Source organism: Glandiceps talaboti, chromosome 15, assembly GCF_964340395.1.
Source record: "Glandiceps talaboti chromosome 15, keGlaTala1.1, whole genome shotgun sequence".
NCBI lineage: Eukaryota > Metazoa > Hemichordata > Enteropneusta > Spengelidae > Glandiceps > Glandiceps talaboti.
In genome coordinates, this window is record NC_135563.1 from 13,857,822 (window position 1) to 13,872,289 (window position 14,468).

At 33.8% G+C, this 14,468-nt stretch overlaps 1 protein-coding gene across 1 annotated transcript; it reads right to left on the bottom strand.

The window, feature by feature from the left end:
* Window positions 1-1,514: 1,514 nt before the first annotated feature.
* On the bottom strand, window positions 1,515-14,410 carry LOC144446565 (sideroflexin-1-like). The gene is made up of 9 exons (XM_078136358.1): window positions 14,373-14,410; window positions 8,580-8,770; window positions 6,149-6,319; window positions 5,436-5,534; window positions 4,783-4,858; window positions 3,316-3,529; window positions 2,731-2,830; window positions 2,317-2,364; window positions 1,515-1,898 (listed from the first exon to the last, which is right to left on the bottom strand). Exons 2-9 carry the CDS (start codon window positions 8,762-8,764, stop codon window positions 1,802-1,804), a joined length of 990 nt encoding a protein of 329 aa, XP_077992484.1. The 5' UTR covers window positions 8,765-8,770; window positions 14,373-14,410; the 3' UTR covers window positions 1,515-1,801.
* Between the last annotated feature and the right edge of the window lie 58 nt (window positions 14,411-14,468).

The window sequence follows — 14,468 nt, forward strand, 5'->3', positions numbered from 1 at the left end:
AAAACGTTCAGTCTATGTTCATAAATGTAACTTCATTTTACACCAAGAAATACCGATAGCACACCAAAGCTTTCACCGGGTATCCACCCTGGCTTTGTCAGTGTTTTCAGAAGTCACGACGTATGCACTGAAAACAGGATTATTCCATAAGATAAGTCTCATAAACAAAGGTTATAAATTGTATATTACAACACATCTCCCAATCTGTTTTCGTGATATCTATTCACAAGATGCAAGATCTTGAAGCTGATGAAGTTTTAATAGTCATAAAAGGTGGCAAAAAATAATGGGACTATGAGGTATATGATTGAGGTAGGACAGAACTCCAATATGTTGGCCATACATGTATAGTTTGGAACAATGGGAACAAAAATGGACACTTTTAAGGTTTTCAAGTGATAACCAGTGATATGTATGGTATGTTTAATAGCCATTCAAAGAAATTATTTGTAAGCTTTGAAATTTGTTGTTGAAGTCCAATGCACACACACAAAGCAGTGACCTTTGACCCTCAACTTTGACCATATCAAAATGCATACACTTCAATGTACTGCTGATGATGTTATGGTAAAGATAAAATGTGTGGTTATGACTAAGTCTATAATTTTACCAATGAATAATGATTTGGTAGAATAGAATTGGGGTTAGACTGGGATTATTCGTCATTGTTTGCACTCCACCACAATGTGGAACTCACACAGCAATGACTCTTTAACTGTAAGTTGGATCAGACTCCCTAACATACACAAGATATGCATCACTGGCATCAAATGGTCCACTGTACTTCAAATACATCCAATGATGCTGTATTCAATGACTGTTACTTTCAACATAGGATTTGAATATTGAAATGTGGGTTGAACAGCAAGGATGCAAGAGTGAGTTGAACAGCATGGATGCAAGAGTGGGTTGAACAGCATGGATGCAAGAGTGGGTTGAACAGCATGGATGCAAGAGTGGGTTGAACAGCATGGATGCAAGAGTGGGTTGAACAGCAAGGATGCAAGAGTGGGTTGAACAGCAAGGATGCAAGAGTGGGTTGAACAGCAAGGATGTGAGAGTGGGTTGAACAGCAAGGATGTGAGAGTGGGTTGAACAGCATGGATGCAAGAGTGGGTTGAACAGCAAGGATGTGAGAGTGGGTTGAACAGCAAGGATGTGAGAGTGGGTTGAACAGCAAGGATGAGAGAGTGGGTTGAACAGCAAGGATGCGAGAGTGGGTTGAACAGCAAGGATGTGAGAGTGGGTTGAACAGCAAGAATGTGAAAATGGGTTGAACAGCATGAATCATATGAGATATTGATTTTCAATTCATAATAGCTATAATGTATTTTCACAGTGATCAGATAAAAAGTTAGTACAATGTAATAACATCACCAAGGTCTGAAAGAGGTACGATACCAAACCACTTTTATTCATACATTTTGTCAACTTTGGATTTTGTTGCATTTCTGTTGTTCAAGTAATCACATTCACAATTTATGCAAATCAAAATTATGACACATTATTGCAGTTGCTATAGGTCTTGTTTGCGTAATTATCTACATGTATTGCTTTGCAAGAAATCAAGTCCACATTGCATATCTGTTCCATAACAAATACGATAGTGAAAAAAGCTCTTATTAGCCTGCAACAAGCGGAATACAATTTTAGTTTGGGATTTTTGAATTATACAGTAAAAAGTGAATCCCCACCACACATTTGAAGGAGAAAAATAAAAACTGTGTAAAACACACAGGTTGGTTGATACTGTAGTCATCAAATACTGAGGAAGTGATATATGTTCCCTTACAATCTGTACTCAAAGTCCCTTGTTGAAATAAACTTTTGTTATTCCAGGATTTATTCCATGTATATGTTCTTGTAATTCCGGTTCTAGTTTATTGACGTCGATGGAGCTGAAAGAACGATGGAAAACAGAAAATATTTATCATGATATATTGTTGATAATCAAGCTTCTATGAATAAATGCCAACATCTTGTCTACAAGTCATCGCAACCATCCAATCAGAAATCAAATACCACTACTGATGTCAGCAATACTTGCGGGTATCGATGCACAAGAGCTTGAGTTGATAAGGTGTTATATATAAACTGAGATAAGGAGTCAACACGTAGAAAACACTCCTTAAGTTACTTTGAAAACAATTCACAAGTCATTGCTGGTGTTGTGTATTAAAAGAATGATGTAAAATTGAATAGTACTGTGGCAAAGGTAATGATGGTCTGGTTGATTTACAATCATGGTATAGGTACAACAATGTGGATTTATTGAATGGAAACAAAAATATTTCATTGTTATAATATATTTCTTACCTTTTTTGTGGGAAGAGTGCACAACACATTGGAGTGGCAAATACCAGACTAGAGAAAATAGAAGAATGAAAACAACGGTAAATACATTTTGAGCATATTTGAGTTCCTCCTAAAAATTAACATTTGTAGCATACATGTACTTTAACATGAAAACGCACATGCATGTATGCACGCACACACACACACACACGCAGACAAATACATACACATATTACAGTATTTGCATAACACACCATAATCATGGCAAAACTTTGGCTGTATATGAATACTTTGATTCAGGGCAAAATTAGTATTGGTGATCGAACATGGTATATTTGCAGCAGATTTACTAGACAGTTAGCATTCTTGTGTTGGCTTATGTACAGACCCTCTATCATGAAAGGACTTAGATCTTAACAAGTGATGTACACTTACCATAAACCAACAAGTCCTACTTGTACTGGAGCATTCATAAATGGAAATTTCTTGAGGAAAGCTTTCTTCTCCAATACATTCATTACAAGAGGTGGGATCACTATGTGAAGACAATACAGATTACATTATGTAAGACTTACAGACCAGTCACTTTACACAAAGAAAGGGGATCATGTTAACCTTGCATCACATACTAAGTTGTATAAACATTTTGAAGCTTTCCAGAGCATTCTCACATCAAATGCCATCCATTTTGATTATTGTTAAGTTCCATTCTGGCAAGCCAGAGCACATATTTCTATTAATGCAACAAGTACGTATTTTGGATGGTGTCGTTAACAGGCTATTGATTTAAAATGACGGTTAAGCTCATGGAAATTTCGTTTCTAGCTTTCTTCAATGTGATCATAAATTTGTTACTTCCTAGATTAGAAACTCAATTCACAGCAAAAAAGAGGAAAATCCCAACTGTACATCATTACAATATTCAGGAGTAAAAATCTACACACTACAAATTACTTTATTTGTATAAACTTTATATGCTCATGACTGTAGAAGTTATATCAGATCAAAATGGCTGCTTACTCATTCCGGGTGCTGCCATGGAAACCCTTGATAGTACCACCATAGAGATAGCTTTCTTGGCTACTATCTTGGATTCTCCTAATTTGTTACCATTCTCATCAACAACAGTGACTCCATTTTCTATTTCTCTCATTCTCATACATGGTACATTAATACAGTTAGCAGCAGCTACAGCAGCGAATGGTACATAGCGACCTATCAATGGTGGCGCTTTCTGAAATGCAACATTGACATTGTTGATTAATTGAACAAAGATGTGCTGGCTTTATTTTGTTGGTACAACTGTAGGTGTGTCTGTGTCTACATGTGACTTCAAGTGTGAGTATAAGTGCATTTGTGTATGCATAAGTATAAGTGAATGCTGCATGTGTGTGTGTGTGTGTGTGCATGCTTGTATGTATGTATGTATGTATGTATGTATGTATGTATGTATGTATGTATGTATGTATGTATGTATGTATGTATGTATGTATGTATGTATGTATGTATGTATGTATGTATGTATGTATGTATGTATGTATGTATGTATGTATGTATGTATGTATGTATGTATGTACTATCTGTATGTATGTATGTATGTATGTATGTATGTATGTATGTATGTATGTATGTATGTATGTATGTATGTATGTGTGAGTGCATGCATGCATGTGTTTGTTTGTGTATGTGTTGTTTATGACTCCATTTTGTGAGAGAGTGTAAGCTTTCTGTTGTATATTAATGTTTTTATTAATTTTTAACATTGTTGTTTGTCAGATGCAATTATTCAGTATATTGTCTGATTTGAATACCAATACAACTAATTAGAGCATATAAATAAAGTATAAATTGGGTACAATTTATGTATGTTTTGTACTTGCATAAGGATATATCCAGTGACAAAACTAATATGACTGTGAAACCAAGTACATAATATGCAACAAACTGAAAATATCTCAACAGAATTGCAAACATAGTTTGTTTCATATTTTGAAAACATCATACTAAGTAATCTTCAAATATATTGCTTTCAGAGTGGGGGACAAAAAGTGCAATAATTGAAATGGTGGCTAGACCTAGAAACCAAGTACCAGTATGTATTATACAGGTTGTGGCATGTATTCTCTGTTTCCACAGTATGCTGTACTTCACATAAGTCATAATTTACAGCTTTGAAACTTACAAAGTCAAAAGTTTATGAAATTGCCTGCAGTTTTTGAACACATACAAAATTCAGTCAAAGACACTGAAATTAGTAGTTCCATCACTGGACACAATATAATGTAAGTACAAAAGATACATAAATTAGTGTGTATGACAAAACATGGAGGTATAACTATAAGGGGGATACCTCCATGGTCAAAACTAGTACAAACATGTAATGTATGAACAATGCTAATCAATATGACATCATGAAAAATTCACATACAGGTAAACAAACATATTTATGAAAATATACCGAAATATTATAATTGACATGATACTCACTGTAGCTACATGGTTGAGACCTAATGCTGTTACTAGTGCACCACCTGTTGCCATGATATAAGATTTCACCAAAGTGCTAGGTGAAGAAATAAAACAAACCACGACTTAGAAATCTGCTTACATTGCTTATAGTGTGGAAAGAGTTTATTTCTCCTAAGTTCACGTTTTTGGTATTTCAAATGCTGCATTAACTTGAGTACAAACCTGTAAAAATTCACAATTTCTTTTCATATTGTTTTTTGACAGGATGTTTCACCATCATCTTGGTTACCAAGTGATCAAGCTTGGCACACTACCAGTAACAAAATGATATTACACATATTATTTCTAGTGTGGAAATAATTCTAGAACTGAACCAGAAAATTCAATACACAAACACCAATGGTACACACATAATTTCCTTTTTTTTAAATTGCTTGGCCAAGATGATTGTAACAACTCATCACAGGCCTTATTTGGGCACTAGTAGACATCATATTACCAATAATGCCATTATGTAGCAACCCTCTAGTTAAGTGTTTACTAATGCCCCATAGCCAGGCAGTAAGTGTATCATAATGTACAATATTATTGCATTTATATTTAAGGAGTTAAGGAGTTCTTTTCAAATGGGTTCCAACGACATGAATCACTAGATATAAAAATTAACTTACCTGACAGGTATTGGACTTTCACCACTTCTATTGGTATAATTTACAACTGCATTGAAAGACTGGTTAATCCACTGCCAGAATATCACTGTAGGTGTAGCTCTGCATGAAAATGTGTTAAAATACAACTCATCAAAATGGACACATTATACATGAAAATCTGACTCTGTCGTACGTCAGTTATGGACAAACTGTGGTTATTAAATTCACACAAGCAACTATTGGATTTTCCACATATGGCAATATATACCATCATTGATATGCCAAAATATCACTTTAAAACCAAATATTGTTTAATTTTGGACAAAAATTCAGATGTTTACATCCAAAATTCATGTTTTCATAAATTCTGCATGAGCTCTAGACTGGAAGATCTTTTGATCCACTTACATAACCACTCACTACCCCAGATCATATTACATAAGCGGAAAAAAACATGGATCTTTCAGTCTCCTTGTGAGCATAATTTAGGAAGATACCTAATTGTGGTTAGCGCCCTCAACGTCAAAATAGAGAGCGCTCTAGTAGTTTACTGCAGCTGTTCTTTACATTTTATGCTGGACATAGTTCTAAAGCATGCCATGTCTATTGACATTGGAAACTACTAATTCAACTATATCATATTGTAGACTATGGACGTAGTTCTTAGAATGTTCTGTCTGTTGTTCAACGACACCACAGTTTAGACTACAAAATACCAAACAATTTCAACTTACTTGTACCATGTCATCATACATCCTGTTATAGTCATATTCATGGGAACCTGTGCTGACATTCTTCCAATCAATACCATTTTTTCCTGAGTGTCTGGATGGAATGCTGAATCATATCGATACTTAGCTTTCCACAATGCATCTTCCGTCACATCTGCTGGCAATTTACCTTCCCTAAATATACATCAAAATAGTATATTATAACAATCTATGACGAACAAGTCTTTCATTTCATTTCATTTTGTAATACAGCAGAGTATAGGAAATGAATTGATCCCATTATTTTAATCCACATTTACACAGTAGATGAGACAGTAAAACAAGATTTTATTAATGCTTGCCTGCCTACTGAGTATTGGGTGTAGCTGTGTTAATAATAACACTTTTGGTTTTTATACAGCGCTTTCCCACTCTGTGTTCAAAGCGCTTTACAATTATTAACCCTACCACAGATCTATAGTGGCAAAATGGCCCTTTACTTCCTCAACTGCCTGGGGAGCATACAATCCATTGCGGCCTTTATAAGTGCATAGGAATAAAGCATTTACATTGCAACCTCTATCCTACCAGGTCCCCAATTATATAGCTGGCAAGACTGGGGCACAATTGTGGTTCTAATCTTGCCCAGGGACTTTAGCCATTCAGAAACAAATGGCAGGGACGGCCTGACAGGGCTCAAACCTGCAACTTACAGATTCAAAGTCAGCCATTCTAACTATTCAACCACAATGACTCTGTGTTAATCTATGTGTAGTAATATGATTTATTCTGGTAAAACTCTAAGCACTCCAAAATTTTATCACAATTAATCTCAGAGTTCTACCAGAAAAAACTCTTAATGATGTTTTATTATTTACTTGATGTAGATTTACCATTCAGAAGAATGCAATGTTTATATCTGATAACTTAGGGATGGTTGCACAATGTCATACAAGCTCAATAAATGAACATTGTATGTTTAGGACACAACCCCCTCCCCCTAAACCAACATTCACAAGTGCAACATCAACACATTTATATATGATGTTTATGTAAACCATGGTTAAAATTGTACCAGTCACACAACTATGATTGATGCAATGTAAAACATGATGAAAATACGACCAGAAATCCAGCCCCATATCTCACATTAGCAGTAAATTTTAATCAACTTATGAACATCTCAGTAGTAAATACAGAATCTGTTATCATTAAAGGCGTGAAAGTTTTTGAAATTTGGTTAGAAGTGCGAAAATGAAGTTCAGCATTGACGTCAGACCCCCTCCCCCAAAAAAACAAATGGAGTTTGCTTTATATACTGAGCTTGTGTGACATTGTGCAATCATCCCTAACTTCCTTATACTCTCAGAATACTTTGAAACCATAACTCTCACAATAAAGCTGCCATATATATATTGTTTGTTTGTTTGACTTTATTTAAACTCGATAAATTGTTGAGCCAAAGGTTCTTCTAACACAATGTCGAGTAATATATATACATTTTTAGCTTATCTTTTAACTTTCAAACTTCCTCCTTCCATCTACATGTAATTTCCTGATTGAATTTCAAAACTGTGAACAATGAAAACTCAGTCCAACGAAATTGTAGTAAAGGTGTCCCTTACATGTGATATAAATTGAAGCTCCTTTGATGGTAAGTATAGAATTTGGACAATTTCACCAAGAACTCCTAGGATATTGATTTATACAGATGTGTACATCCAGGAGTAACAAGTTTTTGTAGAAGACACAGAACCCTTAAATAGTTTATTTCTGTGTGACTAGAAAGTTTGACTCAGAAGATAAAAGTCAGGGTCAAATATGAATATACGAACAAATGGTCATATCTGATAATATATGGATAAATACTGTAAGTGCCTGTTTCTTTTTCGCTTGAACAAATAGTTGATTTTCACACAAATTATATTCATATATTTGACTGTAATGTTACATTTGATATGAGAAATCATACCATTGGAATGTGGTTGAGTTTTTTATATTTTTTTTGTTATTTTGATTCGATAAAGTTATTTTTAGTTGGATTTTTAAACACTTTTGCTTTATTTTGCAGCAAACACTTTGTTGTTTTCTTTTGGAAGATTTTGAATAGTTACATAGATTGACAGTGTCTGGTTGTACATACAGAGTAAATACTCAATTGCCTGGAATCTATACTGTATTCAGTCTATAAATTGATTTGTAAAACTGAACAGTGTAAATTCCAGGCTATCACTTAACCACATAAAGCAGTCATGATAATTTAAGCATCATATTTAATACTTGTCTGTATTATTCTTCCCTGTGACAGTGGTACATTCACCATTAGTTGACAGACACCCCCCCCCCCATCCATACCCCCACCTCATCTCATATTACATAATAATCATAATTTAAAAATATCATATTTTCATCAGTCTAGTATATTTAATTATAACATTTAACGCATTCATCTTACCTGTGTAGTAAGACAAGCCGTTTAGCTTCTTCAAGCTGACTGTTGCTAAGCAACACATTTAATGGATTTGTGACTGTGAAGAAATGTTTTGCCCGTCCAACATAGGTACTTTGGTCCCATCGTGGCTCATTTAAATTCACTTTTAATGAAGGTACGGAATCTGCTGCTTGTTCAACTGCCGCCATGATTCACTGAAATACAAACACAAAACAGATGTAAATATCAACACAGCTGAAGTTCACAATTTACGGTTTATAAATAGTAATTTCAGCTGATCTATCAACCAATAGTCTTCTGTATATCAAGACCTACACTAAGCATTTATAAGGAACCTTCTGATTGGTTGCTGAAATGTGACCTGTCTTGGTTATATCATGAATCATATTATCCATAAGTCACCACTTAGAGAAATCTTGCAAATACTTCACAATACTCAATGTATAAAAAATCTAACATGTGTCAATAGACAGCATTTCACATATGCAGAGACAATGTATTCATACAAAAAAAAAGACACAAAGAGACACAGTTCATGGTCACATACATTATTTTTGCTATTCAAAATTGGTTTATAAATGTACATGTAATTTTAAAGTGAGCACAAAAACTACAAGTAAATTTCTATACATTTGAAAGTGACAGGTTTTGAATTTTTTCCATATTTTAACTAATTGAGTTTTTATAACAGTAGATCTGTGACTATAGTGTATCAACCTACTAAGCTGCTAAAACAAATTTACAAGTAACCTAGTTGTAACCTTTGAACTGAGATTAAGTCATAGCCATTATAGATGTGAATTAATGTGACTACTTACAAGACTTCTGAAGATTTCAAGAATCTATGCCAATCTGAATATTGAGGTGATTAGTCAAAAAAAATGGCTGAATTCCATTAGTCCACAGATGAACAAATCAATAGCTAGATACATTAAAACACCTCATTACTGCCTTCTGAATTCAATCACCATACAAGTCATTGATGTTGCTATGGAAACCAGTCGTCCTTATCTGACATCATTCCTTACACTATTAGCCTTTTTGTATAAATGTATATAGAAGCCTAACAGGATTTCATGATATCTCTATACACAGCAGTCTTTTTTAACTGGCAAGATTTAATTTTAACTGAAGCTTTCATTTCATGGAATTAACACACAGATCTAGCATTAGACACACACAGTTATTAGTACTTGAAATTCCATGGGTTTTGGCATACTTCTTTATTTCTAAGATATTTTTCTTTCTATTTTTGAAGATAATTTTTTGAGGGTATCGGTTTAATTTGCTTTCTTCTAGTTTATTTTCATCTGATTGATTTGTTTCTGTTTCTTTTGATTTGTTCTTTGTTTAGGTTGGTTTGTTTGTAAATCTATTAATATTTTTGTTTTAAAAAACTGGAGGTCGTCGTGTCTTGTTGTACAGGTAATGAAAATTATAGTCATAACTATGGATATAAAATGGGAATTTTTTCACTAAGTACAAACCATATGCGTTTCATATTCATCCTCAGTATCTCCTAAAATTTCCTACACATAACTGAACCAGGTTTGTCACATTTTTATTGACAATTTACTTTCAACATATGTGACCTGCCAAGACACTGCTCGTTACACATTTTCAAGATGTTTAACACCTTTGTTATTTGACAATCCTCTCAACTTGTTACATTATATAACTTATGTTCCCTTCGTTCAGCTGACAAGAGCCTCCTACTTCCAACGCAATTCAAAACCAAGTCATACAGTAGCTGTGTATTTTCAAACTGTGTGCTTAGACTATGGAATTCTTTACCATTGAACAGTACTGTGGTTCTGGAGCCTGGTGCATTATAAATTACTTTTGATTGATTGATTGCCTGATTGATTGATTATATACACATTTCTGTCTCAATGCTATCAATTGCTGTATTTTGTCAAGTGGAGATATTGAGTTCGAGCCAACAAAAGGTCAGAGGTCATACTTTATGGCAAATTCAGAATGGCGTTACAGTAGCATAGTTTGCGTACAATCTGCTCTGCCATGACATATAAAAAAGTTAGAAACAATGATAAGATATGTGATTATTAGACTTTTACAATAAAATGTACTATCTTCAGATTTGATATTTGATACACTGTATTTTGTTTATCTATATACCGGGGTGTATTGATTCATTGAATAAACGTGGTCATACCAAACACCAAATCCACACGTCACTTACACCAAAGTCTTCAAAACTCTGAAATCACCAACAGCGCTTACATGAAGGACCCCAAATGGACAGAACATATGATATATGAGTGTACTGTTAGTCAGTAGAAAATCCAATGAGAGTGGAATTCAAAAATAATAAAATATAATTTAGAGTTGCAAGTCAGTGGTTTCCCTTGGTTACTAAGGTATGACAACAGAAGAAATCTATTGTATGTAATGATTTATATTCTGTTCTTATAAAACACACTCGGTGTGTATAACAGTGTTGTGTCTTCTTGCCATGGTTAGTTTGTTGTCATACAATTATAACTAAGCAAAATTTGATGATTACTTTTTTAGGGGGGGGGGGGCACTGAACTTGATACTATCATGTCAATACTACGAGGAGGAGGAGTTGGGAGGGGGGGGGTGAGATATTATTCCACCTGCCAATAATGAAAAAATGTCACGATTATTTTAAAAAATGAAAAGTGGGTCAGCTTATATAAGTTCATTGATTAGTGGAATTTTGAAAAGAAAATATTGCCTGGAGTTTAATCAGTGGTTTCACTTGGTCACTAAGACAACAACAGAAGAAATATATTGTATGTAATGATTTCTATTCAATTGTGTACTTATAAAACACACTCTATGTGTAACAGTGTTGTGTCTCATTGCTATGGTTAGTTTGTTGTCATGTTACAATTAGAACTACGAAAAAATTTACAATTTTAATGAAGGGGACACAAACTTGATATCATTATTAATATCATCTTTGAGGTATATTTGTATTTTAGGACATTATTCCTACTTGGAATAATGAAAAGTGAGACAATCTCATGGTTATATAAAAATTAAAAGTGGGTCAGATTATATAACTTCATTCATTTCATTTTATTTTAAAAAGAGAATAGGTAATTATGAATGGTTTTCCAACAACGGAAATATTGGTAAGGATAACAATACAGTTAATGTGAAAATCATGTATTTCTCCAAAGTGATGACTTTTTAAGCCATTACTGGAAATAATAGAAACAATATTTATTCATAGTTAATGTGACTATTATGCAATATGTCTCTTAAGTATGACTACTTAACTTATAAATCATGGCATATTTACAATGAAATCAACACCAACACTTTGAATTATCAAAACTTAGCCTTACGACAGCTGATCACAAAACTAAAAACTTCAAGTAACTTACACTAAAAACTTTCAAAGAAAATTAAACTAACAGTGTAAGTTATTGCAGGTAAGGTGGTCTGTGTCTGGTACAAACACTGAATTCAAGTCATAATTAAAACCAGTATATGCTGTCTGTCAGTAGAAAACCAACCTACAAATGTATATTTCAAGAATTCAGTTGTGAAACAGAAAGTAATCACTTGACAAATATGGAGACTGGATTTTGTGTCTGCTACCACTATCGTGTATCTTTCTCCCAATGCATATCTTAATTGAATACAGAAGTGTTCAATATTTCTTCAGAGACATGTGACAACATCCCATTGTAGTACACCCTTAAAGATGCTGATGAGATATCAGTGAATAATTAGGATTCACTTCCAAGAAATTTCTTCACTCTCAGAATAAAAATTTCATTTGACATTTGATACTGCTACTTCAAAAGATATACTAAAAACACTTATATAATAGTTAAACTTGTCTATGTTTGTTAATTTTGGTATTTTATACTATCATATCATCACTTTTTTACTACAAAACAGCGTGATTAATTGTTCAAAATACTTAGTTGCATTATCGACGACAAACCCTACATTTAGCTTATAACCCTGCAATAAATTTTAAATACATGTGATAGCAAATATCTCCAGAGGGTATATACATAATATATGATTTCTCTACGCTAGCTACAAGCAATTACACACATAGATTATATGAAATTGTGGAATTTGGTGTTTACATTTTAAACAATATTGAAGTAGTTCATTTCTTTGAAATCATCCTCTATTTTGTTAATGAAATGTGAGTCTGACAAATCACAGACAAGTTTCGTCCAATGAAATGAATGCATTGTCTTAAGTAAATTCTCAAGGTGACACAGATACTGAATTGGTATTTACTGATAAATTTAGCTGATTATATTTCCAACACTGATCTTTTTGTCATTTATGATTTTAAATAATACTTATATTACAAATGGTGGTCATTTTATAAGAAGGTATGCCATATTTCTACCAACAGTAACCTAGCGTTGAAGCATTCATGAACTGTTGCTAAATTTATTCTTGTTTTTGGTTTACCTCAAAAATCTACACATTCCCAGACAGCAGCTACACGTGTACAGCATTGGTGCCATTTATTTGCTATCTTACAGTGTTATCGAAGATGAACTACTGAATTTATAGCATAGCCCTACATCATGTACCTGGCTATCAGTTAATTTGCATCTCAAATAGATTCAATGATAACTTTATTTGTATTTTTAGTTGACTGACATACATAACAGACTAAAGATTACACGATGAATTCTAAGTCTAAGTCCCAAAACGTTCTAACATTGTGATTAAAAAAAGTAAAATATAGATAATATTACCATATTTCCTTCAGGGATCTAAAAGAATCACCACTTTGCAGATTTTGACGAAGAATCAGCCCCCTCCCCCCCCCACCCCCCACACACAAATGCTTTGCAGATTTAGATGAAGAATCTGGCCCCAGCCCCCTCCCCCAAATTGTAAATTACTTTACAGGTGTCAAAGCAATGGTATTGACATCAAACTATTTATTCTTCCAGTCCAGAATTAATCTACTCAGCATGTATTCATTACTGCATACATACTCAAGAGTAAAACAGTAAAAGTGGGTTATCTATTAAAGGTGATGCAATAGTTTATTGATATACAATACACAGTGTATACCAGTTACTCCAACACTATATCCCAAACATGTAATCAGTTTGAAAGATAAGAATCACAATTTTTGTAATCATAGAGAACAAATATTAGAACACAATGCAATAAGTAAACATGTGTATTACTATTAGATATGCCATATTTGGTCAGATGGCAAGATGTATTCAACATTTACATAATCTTGTATTCCTCTTATTAATTCTGTGCATATGGAATAACAGTCAAACATATCCAAACTGTTTTGAATCATTTCATTCTGAAGTGCATCAACACATCCATAAACCTATTTACTATGCTGCAATGCATGTAGATGGGTCAATAGTTGACTTTTCCACACAATGAACTGCCACGTTAAACTTGTGTACTGCTTGAGACATGAATGATAATCTAGAGAAATTCCAATTATATACATATGTAAAATGGAACTGCAAAATACTAAACACATTGACCAGTTCCAGCTAGTCGGCCTTTCAAAGTTTTACAATCGATATTTTTCGACGATAAATAACTCTATGCAAATCTTATGGTGTAGTTTGTTACGCCAAGTTTTCTCTGGGGCCTAGGGCCCGAGTATCATCACATACCGAAGGTCACACACCAACTTGACAGTTTGCAAACAAAACCGTCTTGTAATTTTCGACTTTCTTCAGACTCACTAGTGCATTATCTGTGAAATGGTGTAAATCATGTGATATGATAATGTCATTTTCACGTTTTATGCCTCAAATTCGTAAACACACTCACCTCTCTCACCGGCTGGTCACTCTTCAGTACAGGAGGTGTGTCTTTTACAAGCAAAGTGATTGGCTCCTTGGTGAACCGGAAGAAATAGCACGGAGC

Coding starts and splice junctions, on each gene's coding strand:
- LOC144446565 (XM_078136358.1), bottom strand. CDS start 8,764: ATGGCGGCAGTTGAACAAGCAGCAGATTCCGTACCTTCATTAAAAGTG. Junction 2,365..2,730: donor GTAGGACTTGTTGGTTTATG/GTAAGTGTACAT, acceptor TATTTTCTCTAG/TCTGGTATTTGCCACTCCAA. Junction 1,899..2,316: donor GCACTCTTCCCACAAAAAAG/GTAAGAAATATA, acceptor TCGTTCTTTCAG/CTCCATCGACGTCAATAAAC.